General features: G+C 53.3%; 1 protein-coding gene across 1 annotated transcript in view; it reads right to left on the reverse strand.

Annotated features, from left to right (window-relative positions):
* The window catches only part of TMEM132C (transmembrane protein 132C), a 192,120-nt gene that overhangs the window by 142,264 nt on the left and 30,227 nt on the right, over window positions 1-19,629 (reverse strand). The window contains exon 5 of the mRNA XM_039879486.1: window positions 6,295-7,186. Coding sequence (XP_039735420.1) covers window positions 6,295-7,186 — 892 coding nt within the window. The remainder of the gene's footprint in view (window positions 1-6,294; window positions 7,187-19,629) is intronic.

Below are 19,629 nucleotides of genomic sequence, written 5' to 3' on the forward strand. Positions count from 1 at the left end.
ATTAAATTAGACCGGTACACACACCGGCTGCACGCGGTAATTGGATGAATGAATTTAAGAGAGTGAATCTAGACTCACCGGATGAGGGTGTGTGCCCTACACGGCGAAGGCACCCATCCCCATCCGGAGCTTCGCCTCCCCCTCCCCCGCAACATGGGAGGCATCGGCTGGAATCACCAAGGGGCACGCAGCGATTCTAAAGAACCAAGGATGGCACCGTGGCAGGCTCTGAATGGTCTGCAGTGGCCCGAAGAGTCACTCTTCCCCAATCCATGTCCATCCACGCCCTCACTGCGGCTTTATGTGCAAATGGGGTCTTCGCAGAAGTAACAAGGGAAGGATCTCACTTGAGGGCATTCCGAGTTAGGCTGGGCCCTCAATCCAGGGACTGGTGTCCTGAGATACACGGGCTCAGAGGAACAGAAGGAAGGTCCGTAGGATGACAAAGGCACATTGGGGCAATTCGGCCCCAAGCTAAGGAGCACCAGGGGCCGGACGAGGCAGGAAGGATCGCCCCCTGGAACCTTCAAAGGAAACGTAGCACCTCGATCTCACACTTCTGGCCTCCAGAACCAGGAGAGGATAAATTTTTGTTTTAAGCCACCCAATTTGGGGTAATTTGTCACAGAAGCCCTGGGAAACTAACGCATTCTCTGCTTTGAGCCACGACTTAGATCTGGGAGACATGACCTGGCAGCCTCTGGGCACAGTCGGGCCCCTAAGGTGATGGCTGGACACTGACTCTAGCGTCCACATTTACAAAGCGAAAGACTGTGCGTAAAGCCCACGCTTCCAGCTCCTCTTCGGAGCCAGTCGGCCCGGCTGCAGTGGTCTTGGGGTCCAGCACGGCAATGGTCGCTGGGGGCTGAGAAGACTCTGTCCCCTCAGAAAAGGCACGGAGCCCCCTCTGCAGCTTCTCTACCGGTGGTAGCTCCGCCCTTCCCACGGGGCGGGGTCCACGTCAGGCAGGCCATCACGTGGAGCCGGGAGTTCGCTTTAGAACAATGTCGACGTCCTATGTGGTTTGGGGGTCGGGCGGTCGAGAGTCGGGACAGGCTTAGGCACCCTCTCTGTTACCTCTCAGCACCCCACGTCCCTCCGTACAGTCCTCCGTAACCCTCACCAGCTGGTATAGACACTTGTCACCTTCCACCTGTACGTCTGATCTAAGCCAGCTGCTGCCTGCTTTGGCCACTCCCATTCATTAGAAACGCTGAAGTGGCTTCTAAATGTGACATGGTACAAAATATGACAAACTTCAGCAGCGGTGGAAAATGTCCGGCCTGGCCAGATCCTGAGAATATTGCTCAGCGTGGGAAAGGCAGTTAAACATCCAGTCACGTGATGGGAAAAGCCTCGGTGGACTAGATGCTTAAAAAAAATGGTTCGATGTCTAATGTGTGGTCCGTTTAGGGGCTTTAAGGGAAGGTCAAAGTCAACAATCTTTTCCATGCTGCACATCATTTCTTGGGGTTTCTTTTTGTGGGGGGGGATTTTTTTAAGTATATAATTCAGTGGTGCTTAGTATACTCACAAAGTTGTGCTGTCATTTACCACGAATTCCAGGATGATCTCTCCTCCCTCCCCCACAAAAAAAACCCCTACCCATTAGCAATCAATCCCCGCCGGCCATCTCGCTGGGTCCTGGCAACCGCCATCTACTTCCTGTCTCTACGATTTACCTATTCTAGACGTTTCGTAAGACTGGGCTCGCACGCTACGTGGCCTTCGGCGTCCGGCCCCTCCAGCACGTTGCTTTCAGGGTTCGTCCACACCGCAGTGAGGGTCAGGATCTTATTCCTTTCTATGGACGAACAGTACCCATCATACGGATATACGATAATTTGCTGATTCATTCACGCATCTGGTAAAGGATGCGTAGGCCCAGTTTCCATATGTGTTACTGACCCTATAACATATCGAGGGACGTTTGGGTTGTTTTCATATTTTGGCGACTATGAACACGGCCGTTATGAACGTCTGCGTATTTGTGTATAATGTGTGTATGATTAAGTATCAATAGACTCACCTGGGAACCCACGACTGAGAGAGACGAGCTCCGTGAACCCCACCACCCGCTCACTAGCGGGGACCTAGGACTCTGCCCTTTGCCCGAGGCTGGTCGGGAACCAGATTTGCCTGTAAAACCTCACAAAACCCTTTTAGAGGAGGCGAGAGTCTTTGAACTCTACCTCCCTCCCTTGATCTTACACTTAAGACAAAGGAATGAACCCACCGACGCTCTCATCCTGCTTGGAAAAGTACTACCTCTCTCGACACTGCTGAGCACAGAGGCACTTTGGCATATCCTTTGGAACGCTTCCTCCCTGCCTCGTCCAAGATCCTTTCTATTTATTTATTGGAAGATGCTGGGAACATACAGTGGCTGTTAAGCACACAGGACGTTGTGTTGATTCTGTTGTGGGAACATTAGTCACTCACGATAATGACTGCATTTATCTGCCAGCCGATCCGGGACAGAACTAATGAATCAGCAGGTCCCACATCCAACAGCCAGGAAGGAAGAGAACGCCGCCTTCTGCACCCCAGCTCGGAGCACCCCACTGCGCCCTTGCTTTGTGAGTCCGCTTCTACAAAGCAAGGGTCATTAAAGACGGGGTGCTTGGCACGAAGCAGCCCCTGTCCTGCTCCTTCATTCTTCTGGGAGGACCAGCTCCTCACGTCACAGCGTTTTACTTAGAAAAAGAAAAAGCATCTCTTAGGATTTACATCCCGAAGCCTCCATTAACAATCCTGGCACACAAACCCACCCGGAAAAAAAGCAAAGCAGCCACGTGAATTGTGAATTGCTGATCTATTATCGGTTATTCTTGAAAATATCACTAGGCCCCAAAGAACAAGCAGAAAAGGAGATGGAGAGATCTCTGTTTTTCCTTTTCGTGGAGAAGTGACTGGAGCCGCGGGGGCGGCAGCCTTTGAGGGAGGGGTTGGTGGCTGGACCACCGGCCGACAGGACCCGAGGGAGCCACCTGAGAGCCACGGAATCGGAAACGTAAGGACGTCAAGGCAGGTGATGCCGAGCGTCTCACTTTCTCTCTCCCTCAGTCGTCTCTGGAACAGTCTGTACCCTTTGGTATTTGATCATATCGATTGGACACCAGGCTCTCGGTGGGGAGGGAACGGAAGGAAGGCGCCCCCACGCTTACTGTCAGAAGACACAGTGAAGAGACACCGTCTCAGGAGCTTTCGCCCCAAGGAACGCCTGGGAACGAGCCCCGCATCTGCGTTTTCCCGCCCACGGCTCCACGCACACTATCCGGAGAGCTCTCCGCTCTGCGCGTCAAAGATGTGGACCGGTGGTTGCCAACTGGGATGATTTCGTCCCTCGGAAGATTGTTGGCAACATCTGGAGACACTGTGCTTATCACACCTGGACAGGGCGAGCTACTGGCAACTAACTGGTAGAGATTGGGGATGAATTACCCGGCTCCAAATGCTCGCAGTGCCCGGGCTGGTAAACCCTGGCGTAGACCGAACCACTCTCTATGCTAATCAGCTTTCGTTTCTAGACACGGAATATGTTTTCCGCGTATACACTCGTGGTAGCATCATAATATAATCTGGTAGCGAGGAAAGACCCTTTGTGGCGCTCTTAGCATCTCTAAGCCCATCACTGAGTTCAGAGGCTTTGAGCCTCATACAAACTTTACTGTTTTCATTACGTCTGTGTACATCCTCTGTCGGGCTGGGTGTGAATGAGCTGCTGGGCCCCCGGGTTGAAGATGCCCGGCTTACTGAATATGTTTTCCTTAAAACGAATGAATTAAAAATTTAAATTAATTAAAAACGAAATTAAATATCTTATCTGGAAAGGGACAACCTGGGTCTCCCGCAGCTTCCCATCGCAGGCATTGCAGCTGCGTCTTCATGCCCAGTGTCTTGGAGTCGGTCCTGACCGTGCTCCTTCCTACCTCTCTCCCCCCAGGACGTTGATTTGTGGCCGGGAAGATCAGGAAGGCAGAGGTAGGGCTGCCGCACTTCTCGGCCTTAAGTAACATCCAGCTCGGAGCCATGCTGTTATTCCCCCTGTGCTGCAAAAGCCCTTGTCATTATAAATTCTTTTTTCCCCTTTCAACAAAATCACAGCGAAATGAGAATCAATGTAACAAATTGGGTAGCTGTTGTTTTATGCGAGGCACGATGTCCTTTTACTGCTGAAATAGAATTCAGTGCTTATTGAGAGTTTGATGGATGTTTAAAAACAGCCCTGTTAATAATATCCAACATTCATATAAGCACTTTTTACGTGCCAGACACTTAGGAGCGTCTTACAAATGAATATGAGCTCACTGAACCCTCCCGCCCGTGGGGCGGCAGGTAGCGCCATCACGACTGACTTAGAGATGCCAAAACTGGGGCCTGCAGGGATTAGGGGACCTGCGTACAGTCCCACGGACAGGAAGCGGAAGAGGCAAGGTTCGAACTGAGGCCAGGGAGCGGCCAGAGCCATGTTCTTCATCACGATGCTTGTCTTTGCGATGAAAGGTGCGGGAAATAGCTCTTATCTCCAGGGCACCTGAGTGTCCACTGTGGCCGAAGGCCTGGCACCTTCCACCCAGGGGCCCAGCAGCTCATCGCACCCAGCCCGGCAGAGGCGCAGCCTGCATTTCTGAAGAGGGAAGTTCAGGATAAGTACACACGAGGCGATCCTTTAGGACTCCGGGACTTTAAAACCTGTTAGCTGTGCTCTCGGTTCCCTGTCTCCTGTCTCTACAAAGTCAGGGCTGGATATCGTCACTTCACAATGGAGTGACGGGAACCCAGGGTGCTGAGGGGCTTGGTGGAAACAACTCAAACTTCTCAGATCAGCACCTTTCCCATCCGAGGCACGAGGAAGCAAACCTGGATCCTCCCATAGTTGTAAAGTTAAGACACTTTCAGTAAAGTCACAGGTGCCCTGATGGGTAGCTCATCCCTCCGCACGCAGAGTCAGTGGGTGCTGGCTGACCACTGGGGCTGACAAATGCCAAGGTGATGGGTGCACCCGACCTCTTGTAAAAGAGGTGGGATTTCATAAAGTCACGGAACGCTCTGTCGTAAAAGTCCTCGATCACACCCAAAAACACTGTCAGGGGAGGGTCTGGTAAAACCAGTCCGTCCAAACGTTGAAAGAAGAAACCCACAAGGACGATGACAACGCACACACCTCGGAAGAGAATGATTCAAACCCGAAGGAATGAGAAACGCCTGGAGAAACGTGCCCCAGCCTCGGAACGCATTTCGTAAAAACACCGAAACCTTTTAAAATGGCCGTCTTTATAGTCACACCACAAAAATCCATGAAACATGCGACACCACTATCATCCCATTTTGGGAGTATTTTCCCAAGCACCATGCTCAACAGGTGATTCGTTTTCATTCTAAAAAGCACCAAACTACATCTGCGATTACAACCTAAGGCCTTCTTACCTGTACTAGGGGGGGAAAAAAAAAAAACCTTGATTTTTATCATCTTTATCTTTGGAACAAATCTCAATCAGATATTCTTTTTCATTATTGTGAAACTCTGGTCCACATTTTAAGAGGATTTGCTTTAAGTGGCTTTCCCCCTGGTGCTAATTATCCGCAGCGAGCAGGCTCTCCCGCGGCAAACTGGAGGATCAGTCACTGCACGGGGTGTCAGGGCAGAACCGTGAAAACTCTGCCGTGATCCGCTGCAGCAGCCGTGCCCGTGGTAGGTGGCTTATTCTGTTGCGGACTGGATTTCGTTTCTTTCTCTCTTTCATGAGATGAACTACCTCTGTCAAATAATTTTCTCTTGGGTAGATTCCTTTAATCCTTGCTAAACTACACGTATGAACTGGGGTTTCCCCAGCCGCTAACTGGCACTATGTAACCCCCGAAATAAAGCAAGGGGTCTTATCCCTGGCTTTCATCACATGTGCAGAGCGAGATATCGTACCGCCTATGTCTTCTCCTGGGCCCCTGACCATGTCCTTGTAATCGTGCAAACTGCACGTGCATATCTCCCCGAGAATTCCAAGCTAAAGGAAGATCGCGCCCCTCTCCAAGTTCAATGGCAACTCAAGGTCGAAAGACGGTGATTAATTTTGTCTCGCTTCTTTTGCGTGCACTTTCCGCCCTCCTTCCTGCACCCCCTGATGCACGGGTAACAGGAGCTCGCGGGCAGGTGCGTGGTTTGGCTTCTACCGAGAAGCGAGGGGGACCCCGAGGGTGGGGGAAATTGCTCTTCCTGAACAGACACCCCCAAGCGCCGGATCCGACCTCGCGCTGGGCACACCAAGACTCCCGTGGGCCAGCCTGGGCACCTACCTCAAGATGAAGAAGTCCACGGTGGAGTTGCTGGCGACGGTGACGTAGGCGGTGACCACGTCTCCTTGTTTGACTGGCCCGGAGGGCACCGAAATGGCCACGTTGCCATCCAGTCGCAGCTCGCTGAGCTGAGCACTGCTGTCCTGGGCCGGGAAGAGGCCCACGGCGCCGATCCTCTGCAGGCGGGAGGTGGCGTCCTCCAGGCCGTCCTTCCCCGGACGGATGGCATTGCCCTTCCTGACGTCACCGCCGGCACAATCCCCGCGCTCGTCCGCCGCGTGCACGGCGTAGTAGAGCTCCACCGCGCTGCCCTCCGCCGGGTCCGCCGGCCTCCTCCTCCCGGCCAGCACCGTGGGGGGGCCGAACCAGCCGGACGGCAGCTCGAGCGCGGCCACGCACAGCCCCAGGGCGCCCTGCAGCCGGCAGCCGCCCCTCACCTCCCTGGTCTCCCGGAAGGCGAACGCCCGCAGGCAGGGCAGCCGCTCCTCGGGGCCGCGCTCGGCCCAGTCCCGGCCCACGACGTGGAACAGCACCTGCACCGTGGGCCGGCTGCGGTACACCCGGTCCCGCAGGATGTGCGCCTGCAGCCTCCAGTTGAGACCGAACTCGTTGGTTGGGCCCAGAAAGTTTGAAATCAACATCAAGTCCAGAGGCACAACCTTTTCCACCGCAAAAGGCCCAAAGCTGGCGTTTAAGATCGGGGGCCGCCTGGCCCTGTAGGTGAAGAAGGACTCCACGCGCGACTGCAGGCTGGAGTTGCGCACGACGTCCTGGTCGGCCTCCCGCAGGAAGAAGGACACGTCGGCGTGGTGCACGCGGTAGGTCACCGGCAGGTAGGGTGGCAGCGAGGAAAACCTCTGGGCGGTGTCCGCGACCCCACGGCCCTCTATCACTGCAGGGGCGGAGAGAGACAAGGAAAAGGAAGAGGTGACATGATGTCCTCAGAATTCCCCGCTTGGACACGAGAAAGCACCCTGAAGTCCGCTCGGCTGCAGTTTTCATGCTCCTTCCGGCATCAGCCAGGAGGGGACGCTGCGTACTTTGCAAATCGCAAACGTATATTAAGGCGCGCCATGTGAAACACAGACCTCCGTGCATTGGGAACTGGCAATTTCCTATGGCTCAGCCAAACGGAGAGCCAGCAGCCTATCGACGAGTGGGGAGTGGGTATATTTATTAATAAATTGTATGAACTTGAAACCCATTTAGTGGCACTGGGACATGGGTAGGGAAATAGACCAAGGGAAGAGAATCGTCCGTAAACGAAGTCTTCTGCATCTGGAAATTCAGTACGTGATAAGCATAACGTCACACATCCTGGCGCGAAGGCAGACTTTTTAATGAACGATTCACGGTGGCGGGGGAGGGGGGGAGATAAAATTAGATCCACACCTCACACCACACACAAGAATACACTTAAATTGATCTGTGATCTAAATGTAAAGAAACAAATTTCTTTCAGTACTAAAAGAAAAAAATGGATGAATTCTCTATAATGTGGCTGTAGAAAAAGCTTTCTAAGTGTGATTCGAAATCAGAATGCAGTTAAAAAAAGCGATAAGCTTGCCATTGTAACAGCTAAAAAACAATCTTTTGCATAACAGAAAAGATTATAAACAAAGTCAAAAGAAAAATGGCAAACTGGGAGCCACTGCAAACCGCTGACAGATGGTGCTCAACTCAGCCTGCAGATGGGCTTCGTTTCGCCAGCAGTATTTTAAGAGATCGCTCTGAATGGGAACCACCTTTAAAACCTGGGAAGGATATGGGTTTCCAGCTTCTCCTTAAACATGGGAGGAAGTGGGAACGGTTGGGCTTCAGGCTGACGAGGCAGCAACGGGAGAAGACACTCAGACCCCACGTTGCTCGGTTGTTACCTGCGTGACCCTCAGGTGCATTTAAGTTTGAAAGTATGTTCGGAATCTCCCAGGCAGGTGAGCCGATGAACGCCGGGGACAGGAGGCCAGCGCTGAGACACGAGAGAACATCCCAGGGCTTCCTGTCTGCCTCTGTCCATCGCGGGCATCACCAGCTGTGCGACCTGCAGGCTCCCTGCTGCTGGAAGTTCGCCCCTCTACAGATCCCCCGTGAGCATATACTTCCGTGGTCGGGGGCTCCCCGAGGGACTGGCTACACTCCTAGGGGCCAGGACGTGAAAGCGCCCCAAAGGCTAACTTTGCGAGGCCCACTGTCTTGCCCTCGTCTTTCAAAACCAGCCCAGAACACCCAAACCAACCCCATTCGCATATGGACAGAGCTGGGGCAGCTCCTCTCCCTCGCTGTCCTTCCAGCCCTCTCTGCAGCAGGCACAGTCCCTCCAGCACGTGGGGAGCCTCATGTACGTCCCCCCCTCCCTAGAGGGTCCCCTAATCTTTCCACTGGCAGGGACACCGCCGACGATCAGATCAAAGCAGCCTTTGGCGCTGCAGCCAAACGGACTTGGGTTGTCAAGAGGACTTTTCAAAGAAATAACATTTTCCCCTGTTCTTCGCCCAGAGGCCCTGTTCCGAGGTCACCAACAACAAGGGTACTTCTTTGGGGTTGTCTGCGCTTCCGTTCACTTCAGAGCCAGGCAAATCTCTCTCAAAAGGCCCTGCCAACTTCTAACATTCCAGAAAGAGTCCGGATCTGTGTTCTTACAAAAAAATCACTATTTAAGCAACTGGTAATATTTTGTAACAAACCAGTGGACTAATTGTCACAACAATGCTTTTATTGTGACAGAGTCATCCCTCTCCAAGAAAGCTCTTAAACTTTAAAGTGTAGAGGCTTAGAGGCACATTCGTTTGGAGAAGGTAGAAGGTCAAGGGGTCTCAGAAGGAGCAGAGCAAGGCTTCGAAGGCCCGTGTGCGTCGGGGAGCAGCCCACAACAGGAAGCGTTTGTCAACACGCTTTCCTGCCAGTCCCCACTCGCCCTGCTCAGAAGGGTCCCTCTGCCACTATTCTATCTTTTTACCCTCCATCTGCTTTGAAGCGGGTGCCGAGTTAACGTTCCACGCGGGGAAGCAGGGGTGGGCTCGCTGTCTGCCGCTTCCTCTCTGCGTTCTTCCGTCCTCGAGCCGGGCGCTCCATCCTCCACACGGAGCGAAAGTGCCGAGCGCGCGCTTTCCTGCCGGACCGAGCTCTGAATATTTCCAGTTCCATAGAAGTTTAATTTGAGCCAAGAAGAGGCATTATGAAGAAGAGAGTGGGGTCCGGTATAGTGGTTATGGACATGAAGTTTGGCCGTAGCGAGGTCTAGGGTTGGTCTACCCAACAGTCATGTGACATTGGCCAAGTTCTTGTCTTCTCGGAGCTCCAGTTTTCATAGATGGACAGATGAATGAAGGATGGATGGATGAATGCATGGATGGATGATGATAGATAGATAGATGGGTGAATGAATGGATGATGGATGGATGATAATGGATGGACGGATGGATGGATGGATGGATGACGATGGACGATGATGGATACGATGGATAATGGTTGAAGTGATGGATGGATGGATTGATGTTGATGGGTGATGATGGACAGATGGAAGGATCATGATGGATGGATGATGGATGGATGGATAATGGCTAAAGGATGGATGGATGGATTGGATGTTGGATGAGTGATGCATGGATGGATGATGGATGGATGATAGATGGATGATGAATAATGGTTGAAGGATGGATGGAAGGATGATGATGGATGACTGATGGATGGATGGAAGAATGGATGGATGGATACATAGACAGATAGAAAGATAAGCAGACAGAATTAGATAGATAGGATGTAATAGAAGCAGTGTAGGGCAATTACGAAATGCCCCCCATTCTCTTCCCGTATCTACACCTTTTGCGTGTGACTTTGTCATCCTCCCTTCAAGAGAAAGAGTCTCTTCACCCTCTCCTTGAATCTAGGCTGTCCTCGTGATTTGCTTTGGCCCACAGAGTATGGCAGAAGCGACAAGACGCCAATCCCGACCCCAGTCCTCAAGAGCCATTGCACACGTCCAGCACTTCCCTTCTGGACCCCGCCATCTCCCGAAAGAACAAGCCTCCTGGAGGATGAGAGACTTTGTGGAGCGGAGCCGCTACCCCGGTTTTCTCCTTTGCGAGAGTCGGGTGACTTCACACCAACCTTGCGGACGCTCGTGGGAACGGCTCCCCGCCAAGCCGTGCACAGCCCTCTGCACCCTCACACGCTGCGGCTCTGGGTCAGCACCTAAACCCACCTCGCATTTGGGGGGCCTGACCTAGCAGACTAGGGAGCCGTCTTTCTCGTTATCTCTTTCTCGAGACTTTATCTCTTGACTAGAGGCGAACCTTCCGCGGCTGCCGTGACACAGTGAGCACCGGCAAACATCCACTCTCTTCTTCTGCTTCAAAGGCTCACAGCAACATCTCCCAGAAAGGTAGGATTATTGAATAATTTTTAATTATTTGGAAAAGTCCAATTCTGGCTTCCTAAGGCCCCGGGAGAGGGAACAGAGGTCCAGGCGACAGCTGCCCCTTTCTATCCGGCCGCCAGCTGACGGCACATCCATTCGCCGTCTCCCTTCCGTTCACCCACCTTCTCCATCGGAGCCTGCCCGCCGGTGCTGAGGATGTTGTGTCCTCCATCAGTTGTTCATCAGAGACCGCGGCAGCAGAGCCGCTGCTGGAAATTGAGTTTTTGAGATTCTGAGATAATGAACCCAGGAGACGTACGTCCGCGTCAACTTAGCACCCAGACGGAGTAACACCGGGGGAAATGACCCTTCCGGCCAGCGTGATGCTGCCTCTTTGTCGTGATGCTCACGCTGGGATGCGCTGGCCTGGATGGATGCTTTAGAGCTGGTTCTCCGTGAGCTGCGACGTGAGGATGGGTTGGGTCTGGGGAGGTCGGACGGACCAGGGGAAGGAGTCCAGGAAGGTGAGCGCCTGAGCGAAGCCTCGGTGGAGAGAAAGTTGGGGGCCCAGTTTTGCCCTGGGCAAAGCGGGGCTGGGCCAGGTTCTGCCCTGAATGGGGTCGGCGGTGGTCACCGCTAAGGCACACAGGTGAACTACCAGGTCCTGCTTTCCTCTTCAGCTGGGTAAGATGAAAACACACGTCCTTGGAACAACCCGAGTGGTACCACTTCGGGGCACGTGAAGGACCTTCACAGAAAGCATCTAAGTCATCGGCTCTCGACGAAGGGCCATCCTGTCCCCAGCAGACACCTGGGATGTCTGGAGACATTCGTGATCCTCACAACTGGTGGGCGGGGGTGCTCCTAGCCTGTGGAGGGTGGAGATGGGTGGCTCTGCTGACACCCCACGATGCCCTGGACGGGCCCCGCCGCCAAGCAACACCCAGGCCAAAGCGTGGGTGGCTCGTCAGGGGCACACCGCAGATGGGGGAGGGGGGATCAAACCGTCCCCAGCCCAGGGCGGGAAACGTGCCTCAGTGGTCTAGGGTGTTCCTCGTGGGACAGGGACAATGCTGAGAAGGGGTGGGACGTGCACGCGGTGGCTCCTCAGCCACGAGGAAAACAAAACACTGCCCTGTGTGACGACACGCTGGATCCTAGAGCATCGCGCCGAGTGAAATAAGTCAGATGGAAAAGGACGAGGACCACTTGATTTCACTCCTATGTGGGACGAGACACGGACGACAGGACGGTGGTCACCAGAGGGGACGGGGTTGGGGGGAGGACGAAGAGGGCGCGGGGGGCCGGATTCACGGTGCCTGAGAGACCGGACTCTGCACAGTGAGCACACGGATGGCCGAGGACAGAACCGGACACTTGCGACTAACATAACGTTATTAACCAGTGTCGCCCCACTAGACAATTTCAAAAAATGAATCCATGTCCCTAATGAACTAGATAGGGGTTTCGTTTGTTCATTCGCAAATACCTTTAAATTTAAACAAAGACGTTAAGCTTCAGAATCCTCATCTCTATAATAAAAATCACATCAAAAGCACCTCCCATAAAGCAGCTAGCGGAGCTGCCATCATGGGGCACAGACCTAACAACTGGGAAAAGGTGCTTCCGCAGTAATAATAATAATAATAATTAATAATAACAACAACAACAACACATGGTAATAATAACATTATTACCATTGCTCAACCATGTCGATAAATCATAGCAAAAAGCTTTGAGTCTTCGGAAATGTGAAAAAAAATTGAGTGACACCCATAATCCGTGAAAATGTAACCGGGGCGACACCCATGTGAGAGAACATCTGGAAAACGGAGCTGTGCGTCCACGGCTGCGGTCACCCCGACATGCAGTCACCCCGACATCTGGGCACCCTGACATCCGGTCACCCCAGCATCAGGCAGGCCTGCCTCCCTCCACGCCTGACTGCGTTCCCCTCGCAAGTCCCCGCAGCGGACTGAACCACAAGCTGGCCCGAGGGTTCGGAGGGTGTTTTTTCTCTGTTTGTGGTTTATTAATGTTCGCCAGACACGGGAAACCTCTCTCTGCTCAACACACCTCGTCGCTTCTTTTTGCCTGAAACAAAGGCACCCTGATAAATGGATCGCTTGACACTAAGGCCTCTTCTAAACATCGCCCCGGTCTGCTCTGCCGGGACCACACAGTGTGGTCTGCAGTGTAGGGACATTAGGACTTTCCTTGGAAAGAGCAGATGCTTAGGCTCCCCTCTGAGCCCTTGGGCAGGCACTGCCCCCTCTTCTCTGGGAGGACCCCAGACTGTCTCAGGGGCTTCTCCATCAGGCCCCTCGAAGTGTGACGAGTCAGCGGGGCCTTTCACAGACCAGGTCTCCACGGCTCCCGACCCCTGGCCGTCACCCGCAGGAGCGGAGGCCCTGGGGAGGCACGGAGGGAAACACCTCCGGGCAGACATCGCTCCCAGGTGCAGAGTTTGTACCTCCTGACGCCGAGCTTGGCAAACGGCCGGCGTGGTGGCCAGGTGGCCGATGCCGCCATATCCATCCTTGCAGAGGGGCTTGGAGTCCAGGTCTACAAGTGTCTGCGAGGGCTCACGCCAGGGTACCCTCCACCCCACCCCCCAAAATGGTGTATCCGCTTCCTAATGCTAACACATTACCACAAACTTAGTAGCTTAAAACAAGAAAAACAATCCAACTCCGGAGTCAGAAGTCTAAGGTGAAGGGGCCGCGCTGTGCTCCCTCTGGACACCTCCGAGGAACCTGTGGCCCCGCCTGGTCCGTTTCCGAGGGGTCACCCGCACACTGGCCCTGGCCCTGCCCCCTCTCCAGAGCCAGCACTTGCGGCCCCTCTTCCCTGTGACCCCCGCCCCCTCCTCAGCAGGACCCTTGTGACGATGTCCACCCACCTGGATGACCCAGGACCGTCTCCCATCTCAACATTTTTAACTGAGTCACACCTGCCGAGACCCTTTTTCCACATAAGGTGACATATCCGTAGGTTCTGGCAACTGAGAAAGACACCTTGGGAGGGGCCCGATTCAGTCTCCCACAGACGGCATTCGCGAGCTTGTGGAGGGGTTTTAGTCGTCACAATGACCAGAAGGAGAAACAGCACGGGCGCTCACAGTGGGGTCCAGCTCTGCTAGATGTCCTCAAGGCACAAGACAGTGCCCCCGGTCACTGCCCGGTCCCGTGTGACCTCTGTGACCCCACTGGACACTCATAAGCGTGAGAAACCTACTCCAAATATCCGAGCCAAGAACCTATCTCAGATGCCCAGAAAAAGCTGAGGGAGAACAGCGACTTAACACACTGTGCATTTTCCAGTTTTGCGACTACTGGGGTGAAGATCTGATTTTGTACCACTTTACTAAAAATGTGTTCGTCTTTTTGCAAAATTGCATCAAAACTGTCCAATCTGCTGGCGCAATCCGAGTTCCTCAAGCTCAGCCTGAGTTGGTGGCTGACACGTCCACGGAGCCTCTGAGAACAGGACCCAGGGTCTGACCACTTCACTGGGGCTCCGAGACACACATGTTAAAATATTATTTGACTACGGGTCACTTTGGCCCTATTTTCGCCTTTATGAAGTTAGGGCACTATACTGATTCGTTTTTTAATTATATATATCGGCAGTTCGTTGGTTGCAAATTTAATTCTATGACATATGAAGGGGAGGGTTGGAAATGACTAGTCTAATTCAAGGGTCGGCAAATTTCTTCTTCGAGGGCCACATCATAGACACCTGAGGCTTTGCAGGTCGAGGCAGAATCAGTATCACACAGGTACCTACGCCGTTTAAAGTGTGACCGCTTACGGTCACGTGGTGCCATCCCCACACTCATATCCCCGTCACGTAGCTCGTGGGCCAGTGCTTCTCATTTAGGGGCACTTGCGCTGCCGAGGTTATTCGGCAATGTCTGGAGATGCTTCTGATTGTCATGGTCGGGGTGGGGGGAACGCTACTGGCACCTAGTGGATGGAGGCCAGAACGCTTCTCATTACCTTCCACGCACAGGACCGCCCTCAACACAGAGATGTCTGGCCCCAAAGTGAACAGTGCCGGAGGCTGGGGACCGTGCCCTAAGCTGATCTGGGCCCCCGAACTGTGAGCGGAGGTTTGCGGGACTCCTGAGAAAGACGTGCCCTCCCTCCTGAGAGAACCACAGAAGCACCTGTCTTTCTCCCCAGAGGCGAGGGAGGGTCCGAGTCACCGCATGGGTGCTGACACCCCCCCCAAACTCCCAGTGGAATTCCCAAAGTCAGCGACCGGCAGGCCCGGCAGAGGGTTCCCGGGTCGTGGCAACGAGGGAGCACTGCACGAACACACCCGCCTCTCGGCCCCGCACCGTCCTCCCGGACGCGTGAACCGGCGCACGCGTCCTCGGCGCCTGGGGCTTCGCTCTCACTTCCAGCCCAAAGCGTCTAAAGTGACGCACTTCGGCTTTGTCCAGACCGAGGTCACGTGGCTTCACGAGTCTCGTAAAGAAGGGACCAGCACACTTTTTCTGTCAAGGCTCAGAAAGTGAATATGGTAGGCCCCCTGGGCCAGAGTCCTTCGACCCGCAGCCTCTCAAGCAGCCAGGGACAAATGTGAACAAGTGGCCATGTCCGTGTTCCCAAAAAACTTTATTTATAAACACTGAAATCGGAACGTCACGGAATTTTCATGCCAGAAACACTGTTTAAAAAAAGTTGTTTTTTTTTTTTTTCTTTTCCTCCAGCCACGTACAAACGCAAAGCCATTCTCCGTCAGGGGGCCATGCGAGAACAGGGGGCGGGCTAGATTCGGGGTGCGCTGTCTGACACAGACAAAGCGTCTCTTAAGAGGGGCGTTTTACAGAGACGATGCCTTTCTCGGTGTTTCTTTCAAGGCACTTTTACATCGTGGGTCTATCTCAAGGACCCAAAATGTAAACGCGGCTTTCACTATGCCTCCAAAACAGTCTAGAAATGTAAGCAAAAAAAAAAAAAAAAAAATTTGATCGGTTTCAAGCATCAGGAGAGATTTAGAGTTGCCTAATGTGGGTGTTTATAGCAGAATTTAAATAACTGTATTTGCTGCTCATGTAGCCTATGGTTTGAGGATGTTTCACTGTGTCTTTTCAAAGAGAGAGGCATTTATTTATCACAGATGGTGGTATTATTTATGATGAAACCTTACATTAATCCTCAGAGTCCCAATTATCCCCATTCACGTAAATAAAAGGAAATAGCATTCCTGTTCTTTATGATGCTCTTTTGCCTCAAAAGTAAAGAGCTTATTTTTAATACGGCCCACATATTTTTCTTTCCCACTAATTACAGATAATTAAAAAAGAAACAAAACCTCTACACCCCGTTGAGTCATCTCCGTCCCCCACCCCCCGACACGCGGGTCTCGTTTGCCCGCCAGTCAGCATCTGTAGTTTTGTTTGGTTGCGCCAGTATTTAGGGTAATTATATTAATGAGAAGTCTCAGGATACAAGGTAGAAAATGCTTTCCTGATGGCGGAGTAAACAGAAAAAGGAAAGAACACACGGGAAGATGGAAGCGACTGTGTCTTACACGCTGCAGAGTCTTTAACTTTCCGCGCTCTGAAAAGGGACATCGAAACCGAGCCTTCCCGAGAAGAACAGAGAATTGCAGGGGAGGATTCGGAGACGTGACTAGGAAAAGTCTCTCTCAGATGGAAGGTGACATCCGAGACTCACCTGCGTCATCGATACGGGAGGGAGACAACGGAAGCAGTGACCAGACACCACCGCATGTCACGCGTCAGACGTCCACGTCCAGCAACGCCGTGCGTTGCTACCCCGCCTTTCACGCATAAGGAGACTGAGGCCCAGAGAGGTTAAGGAACCTTCCCTGGGTCGCCCAGCTAGGACGACGCGGATCGGGATTTGAACTCAGGACCGCGGGCCGCTCTATGAGTCACTGAAGTCCCGCACCCTTCCGGCTGTGCGTTTTTCTACAGATCATAGGACGGAGACGGAGTAACAGTGCCTGGTGAAGATGAGTCACGGTTCCGTTACCATCTAACGCTGTGTCCATCTAGAGATGCTGAATTCCAGCTTGAAAGTCGTCTTACCACTGGGGAACGGAGGGGCAAGGGACGGAGCCCCTGAACCCAGAGGTGCCTGCAGCCGGAGGGCCTCTGGAACCTTCGCCTTCTGCTTTAAGCCCGTCTGAGATGGGCTTCCGGCCACTTGGAACTGAGCGACCCTCAGCATCCCGCTTTTGATTGATGAGCCCGCTGAGGTTCCTATTTAACATCACAGGGGCGAGACATCCATCTTGGTCGTCACGTTAATCTCGAATGAAAAAAACAGATCGGCGGGAGACATTAGGAGCCGGCTCCTCATGCCGCAGGCATAAACAGACAGGCCCTCCGGCGCCCCGGGCCGCCTGGCTTCCTGTTTCCGCCGGGAATATACAGATAAATAAGCTGTTTTTTCATGATCTCGGGACGCCCAGCAGAGGAGAGGGGGCCAGCCACAGAGGGAAGACGTAGGCCGGGCAGAAATAACCGCGCACGTGTGGCATCCCGGGGGAGTCGCGTGTGCCCTGGAGAAGGTGGTCATGTGACGAGAGCAGCAGACAGTGCGGTGGCGGGTCCAGGTCGGGCAGGGTGTGAAGGTGGCACGCAGCCGGGGCCGGGACCTCGGAGGAGGTGTTTTCACGAGGCCGCGCAGTTCCGAGGGGGGCACGGCGTCTTGCCGCGCCTGCCTTCCCACGGCGATGAGGAAGGGCGACCAACTCGCATTGAGTTTCGTGGCCGTTTTCGAAGTCTCTGCAGAACACAGATGCCCCCCGGCCTCCCACTGCCCCCGCCCTGGGGTACAGCTGGCGCTGGGTGCCGAAGGCGCCGAAGCTTGCCATTGCTCCAGAGAGACGCGCCTTCCTGCGGAGACCCACGGACTGAAAGAGGCAGGGACGAGGGAAAGAGTATGACACCTGCGAGAAGCCGATGGCGAAGCCCCACCCGGACCCTCGGCTCTTCCCCACTTCTGAGCTGGGATGCTGGCCAGGTACTCCGTCCTGCGCCTCGCTGTTCCCATCTGTACGATGAGCGCACACCAGCACGCTCCTCGTGGGACTGCTTTTGAAGATGGAAAAGCTTACTACCGTAGAGAGCTCGGTGTGGTGCCTGGCACACAGTAGGCGCTCAAATCCATTAGCTATTAATTTTCATTATTATTAGGTAGCAGAGGAAAAGGGATGCTGTGTGCACGAGCATAGACGAAGCTCTTTTACTAGGTTAAAATCAAGATGCAGAAAGACGTCATTTATATAAAAACAAAGAAACAAACATAGCCAGAAGTACTGCTTAGAATGAGATTTTGCTGCAGATTTTTTTCCCTTTCCACACAGCTTTAGAGGAACGCCATCCAGGACTTAATGCGGTGGCTCCGTGACATCCTGAAGGACATAGGTAGGTTCTGCGTATCTTTCTGCACCGCCACCTCTAATGCAGGTGTTTGTGCTCATGACTGCAACATGGCTGCGACCCATCCAGCCATTGCATTTGAGTTCCGGGGAGAAAGGAATGAAGGGCAGAATGTCTGTGCCAGGTGAGCATCTTACTGAATATTCGTTTTTTTCATTGACTTTCCCAGAAGACTCTCCCAGTGAACGTCAGCTTATGTGTTCTTGCCAATAATGGTTCATAATTATATAGCTGTGAGGAAACCTGGGAAGACGATTATTTTTGACGGGGACATTGCTACCTCCGGCAAATCTAATATTCTCTAAGTGAGGAAGTGGGGGGAGAATGGATATTGAGTAGACGATTAGCATTATCATCACACGATTGTCACAGAAGTAGCACGTCATTATGTTCAAATACTTATGTCAAAAATGGTAACTGTGTCAATATCGATAAAAATCAGTAAATATCAACACATGTAACAATTGTTAAAATAATGAGAACAAAATGAATCACAGCACTACTCACTACATGCGTGTGTGTGTCTGTGACATATGCGCATCGAGTCACCCAGAAGGGTCGTCACTGACCCTCCCCCAGAGTTGGGGGACAGGGTGGGGAGCCTGCATCTCTAACAGGCTCCCAGGTGATGCCGCAGCTGGGCAAGGCTCCCTCTTCAAGACCCACCTGCAGGAGCCGAGAACCCACATCGAGAGGGTAGGACGTGGCTTCAGACGACATGAAACCGTGCGCGGCTGGAGGGTGTCTGACTCCACGAGGACCTGCCTTGGTCCCCATCAGCGCACCCCATTTCACTGTCTTTCCCACTCTCCTCCCTCTCCCCAAAACGATTTCTGTGTATTTGTTGGTTTCTTTGCTTAGTGTCTCTTTTTTCCTACTGGACAGGGAAAGCCACGAACGAGACTTTACCTTCTCTGTCTCCAACGCCCAGGTCAGTTGAACCCGCGAACACTCATTAAGTGTTTGTGATGTAAATGAACGAATGGGTGAATGAGCGAAGTAAATGAGTAAGTGCCCTGTGAGCCACAGGCTGCCCGTTCCCGGAGGTCAGGAGTCCCGCGGCGGCCACCGAGCCTGACGGCGTCCCTTATGTCACACCCTTCCGGCTGCCTGTATGGACGTTTCTAGAGCTGCCTCCTGAGAATTCAGTGTCTGGGATGTGTTTGGGGCGGCTGCCACTGTTTTCCTCAAGCTACACATGAAGCCAACACTCTATGAAAAAGTGGAAACGAGTTATTGCTTCAAAACCAGGGCGACAGAAAGAAACAGCAGAACGTGCAGGCGTGGACGCGGGGGGAGGGAAGGCGGGCAGTCTCGCCGGGCGAGTCCAGGCTCGGCCTGCTGGGGCATCAAACCTCCCTCCAGGGCGGCCCAAAGCAGCCTTGCGGCAGTAATGACGAGGCCCCGGGGACACCCTAGACGTGGCTCTCCCACAAGGAGCGAGCGCATCGCCCACAGAGAGGCTGGTTGGGGCCATGAGGGAGCTTCTGTAGTGAAAGGGTCTCAAACTGGACACACATGGGGCCGCAATGGCCCTCAGACAGGTTTACTG

Source organism: Pteropus medius, unplaced genomic scaffold (assembly GCF_902729225.1).
Source record: "Pteropus medius unplaced genomic scaffold, Ma_sr-lr_union100, whole genome shotgun sequence".
NCBI lineage: Eukaryota > Metazoa > Chordata > Mammalia > Chiroptera > Pteropodidae > Pteropus > Pteropus medius.